The following is a 3741-nucleotide window of genomic DNA, read 5'->3' on the forward strand; positions in this document are numbered from 1 at the left end:
ATACTCAAACTCCCACGACTACTCCATACCACGAGCGGTATAGAAGCTACATTAGCTTTTATTACTAGCACGCGGATAGGAACAAGAAAGTGGCATCTCGGCCAAGAAGGCTAGAAAGAAAAATAAGAAAAACAATAACAAAAGAGGAAAAAAAAAAAAAAAAAAAAAAAAAAGGAAAAAAAAAAGAATAGTTAAAAATTTGAAATATTTAGCACTATTTCCTTCTCCCTAAGAGAGCTCGCTGGAAGGAAGCCTAGCTGCCCTACATCTCTCCCTGTTACCAAACTGCTCTTAAGCACCAGGCGTCTAGAAAGCTAGCAACAGCTTAGCTAGATATAGGCCGAAGCACCACAGTCACGCAATACAGCACAAAGTATCAAATTGTAACTAGTTAGATAGAACGGCCGTCGGCCAAAGTCCTACATAGCCAACGGCTGATACAGGACTATAATGGAATAATAATAATAATAAGCTATATAGCTATCTATCTATAAGTAGTTACCTAAGTAACTATCGGACTAATAAGGCATAGCCTATTAAGTACCTTAAGTGAACTAAGATTCTATCAAGGATCTTATGTAAAGGGCGTTCAGCCCGTTACACTTATACTAGAATTTTTAATGTTCCCGCACGATCCACTTCGCTTAGGCTCACGCCTCGCTTAGCTTAGCAGTGGTTCGAGTTTCATACGTGACAAAACTAGCTAATAACTAGAGTAAAGATAGACATGTTGATATTAGCGACATTATCGCCGTTGTTTGTTACACAGGTGGAAAAAGGGGAATCTCCACTCGACATAGTAAAGTTCCCACTACCGCTACCTGTTTTTCCCGACCCCTGAAAAAGGAACGGGCCGTCTGATGATGAATCATCACCACCAACTGTAAAAGAACTCACAGGTGAGTCCAGCTATACGTTATTAGCTTTGATAGTCTTAAATGGCGGCCGTAGAAGATTTTATGTCTTACTGTGAACTGATAATTGAAATTACCCTGACCATTCTGAAAATCGCTAAATGGAATGCTCCCAGGGAAGCAATCGATTTGACCACCAGTGGCACCTGTCGCAAGGGCGTAGAGTGTCGAGGTTGAAGTAGATGGCCCCGCAGGAGTAATGGTCGGAGGTTCACTTGCGTGTTGACTTTGAGGAGGTGTGGTAGTTGCTGCTGACGAAGAAGTCGACCCGCGCAGCGTTGCGTCTTGAGAAATAATTTCTGCGATCTGGGCTGAATTCAAACCGTCTTGATCTGTGGGAACGCTGGTGGCTGTTGGAGCATCAATTGAAGGACAGCTAGTGCTGGGAGTGCTAGTGCTGGGAGTGGGAGAATGGCTTGTTGGTTCTGGCGCATCGCTATGTCCTGTGGGATTGCTTCCGTCACCTGGCCCTGGAGCTGGAACTGGAACTGGAACTGGAACTGGTGCTGGTGCTGGTGCTGGTGCTGGTGCTGGTGCTGGTGCTGGTTCTGGTGCTGGTGCTGGTGCTGGTTCTGGTGCTGGTGCGGAAGCCCCACCGCCGTCATTACTGGCGCTGCTGGAAGTTGGTTTTGGGCTCGTTATCTGCTGGCTATCGCTTGTTGGCGCTGGTGTAGGGGGTGGACTTGGCGGCGGTTGTGACGGTGATGTAGTGGGCGATGATGAGGGGGAGCCCACTGGCGAACTGGGAGATCCTTTCTGCTGTGGTGCTGACGAGGTGGTTGATGCTGATGATGGGCTATTTTTGGGTGGGGTAGGCGAGCTTGATAGTGGTATAACTACCGAGCGGCTATTCCTGGGCGGGGTAGGCGAGCTTGACTGTGGTATAACCACTGAGCGGCTATTCCTGGGCGGGGTAGGCGAGCTTGACTGTGTTACAACCACTGAGCGGCTATTCCTGGGCGGGGTAGGCGAGCTTGACTGTGTTACAACCACTGAGCTGCTATTTCTGGGCGGGGTAGGCGAGCTTGACTGTGTTACAACCACTGAGCTGCTATTTCTGGGCGGGGTAGGCGAGCTTGACTGTGTTACAACCACTGAGCTGCTATTTGCTGGCCTCGCCGTGGATGATGCCTTGATATTTCCTCCTTGTCTTTTAATAAAGCCTGACGGTAAGTGGTCATGGCGCCCTCGGAGCCTCGCGTAGTAATCGTCAGCGCTGGCTATTATTCTAGAACGTTTCTGTGTACCACAGCTGCTGTCGGATGTGGGGTTCCCAGTCGTCGGTTCAGCTAGGATTTGAGCAGCGAAATAGGCCATATTCTCGGCGTTGGTGATTTTCTGGGCGTCAGGCAGCGCTAGACAGCTACAGTCATTTAGCACGTGTCCAAAGAAGCAAATTGGTGTGACTGACCATGAGATATCATAGCATTCGTCGTTGCATCGTCTAGCTTCACCCACAATAGCAGAAAGATGCTGAACCTCGTGCAACATGACGAAGCCCTGAGAGGGCAAAAACCTTTCTTGGTTCCAAGCTGACACCATTGTAGGCTGGTCATTTAATTCAAAAAACTCTGGACAAAGAAATATAATATTTCCTGAAAGAGCGTTCGCTCCGTTTTGGTAAGCGGACGCTATCACCCCTCCCGGGCACAATACAGTCCCAGCGGCGCAAGCGTAGGTGAGGCCAATTGGGTCAAGATTGTCCGATTTAACAGCGTCAACCTGTTGAGTGGCTGGTGCTAGGGTCGAAATCAGTGCATCATAATTGTTCAATTTAATGGCGAGTCTAGTCGCGGAATTAGCGTTTCCTATGTAGAGAGTCGGTCAGTGATATAGATTAACAGAGGAGGATATTGATATAACTACCTCTTCCAAAGAATGCTTGATAGGCTAAAGAATTTTCGCTGCCGGTAATGCCCAAGGCGTTAGAAGCCGCCCTAGCAAGAGCCTTGGCGTCGTCAATAGCGCTTGTTATTTGAGATATTTGAGTATCAGAACAGCCCAGGGCACTGGGAGGGACGACAACAGCAAAGGATGACAATGCCCTTTTCGAGATCAAGCGGTGATTGCCTGCCAGCAGCGCAATATCTTCTCCTATGTTTGCGGGGATAGAATGGCAAGCCGCCGAAATGGCGAAAGTAATGAGGGCAAGAAGCGAAGTACAAAACATTTGGGAAGCCTGTTAGAATGGGAACAATGAAGGAGTGTTCATGTAGACTGAATTCCAGGCTTTAGAGAGTGACTACAAACCTAAGCTTTTATATACTTATTGTATTATCTTAACAGGAGCAAAACTAGTGCGTTCTTCTCATATCTTGTTGTTTGCATTGTTCTGCCTGAGACATTCTTAAAACTTAAAAGGAAGTGAGATGAACGCATCCCCGATATAGGGCTATGCAGAGCGCATATTTTGTCCAAAAAATGGTCGATCTAGGTGGAAGATTCGCCGAGCAGTTTGATTTCATTCATGCCACCTCTTTACAGCAGTAAAGCGGGTGTGTCAGGTTATTGTGACTCGGGCCGACTTAGGCGTTACAGAAAATAAGACAAGGGGAGGTTCGTATAAGACGCTTGGCAGGTAGAAGCGATTACATTAGAACAACATTCAGATGAATCCTGAGCTGTCAAGGCACGACTGTGGGTTGAATGTGGGTCGATTCCTAAAAGGTAGATTGATACTACAGTACTCCGTACAGTAGGGAGATATGTGCGTAGGGTGGCCTGTCCGCTTATCAATAGCACTAGCGTGACGCTAGTGCGTCAGAAGCGTGCGCCTTGCATACCCAGGCTTGTCATTGGATCATGGCTGCGGACTCGGTGTTGCCCT

At 47.7% G+C, this 3741-nt stretch overlaps 1 protein-coding gene across 1 annotated transcript; it reads right to left on the reverse strand.

Annotated features, from left to right (window-relative positions):
- Positions 1-699: 699 nt before the first annotated feature.
- Positions 700-3084, reverse strand: PSV08DRAFT_242210 (uncharacterized protein; the record flags this gene model as incomplete). Its single annotated transcript, XM_066092281.1, has 4 exons — positions 700-909; positions 969-2277; positions 2326-2653; positions 2781-3084. The coding sequence occupies 4 exons, from the start codon at positions 3082-3084 to the stop codon at positions 700-702; spliced, it is 2151 nt and encodes a 716-aa protein (XP_065949889.1).
- Positions 3085-3741: the final 657 nt, after the last annotated feature.

This window comes from Bipolaris maydis, assembly GCF_028858645.1.
Source record: "Bipolaris maydis strain C4 unplaced genomic scaffold PSV08scaffold_1, whole genome shotgun sequence".
Classification (NCBI taxonomy): Eukaryota; Fungi; Ascomycota; class Dothideomycetes; order Pleosporales; family Pleosporaceae; genus Bipolaris; species Bipolaris maydis.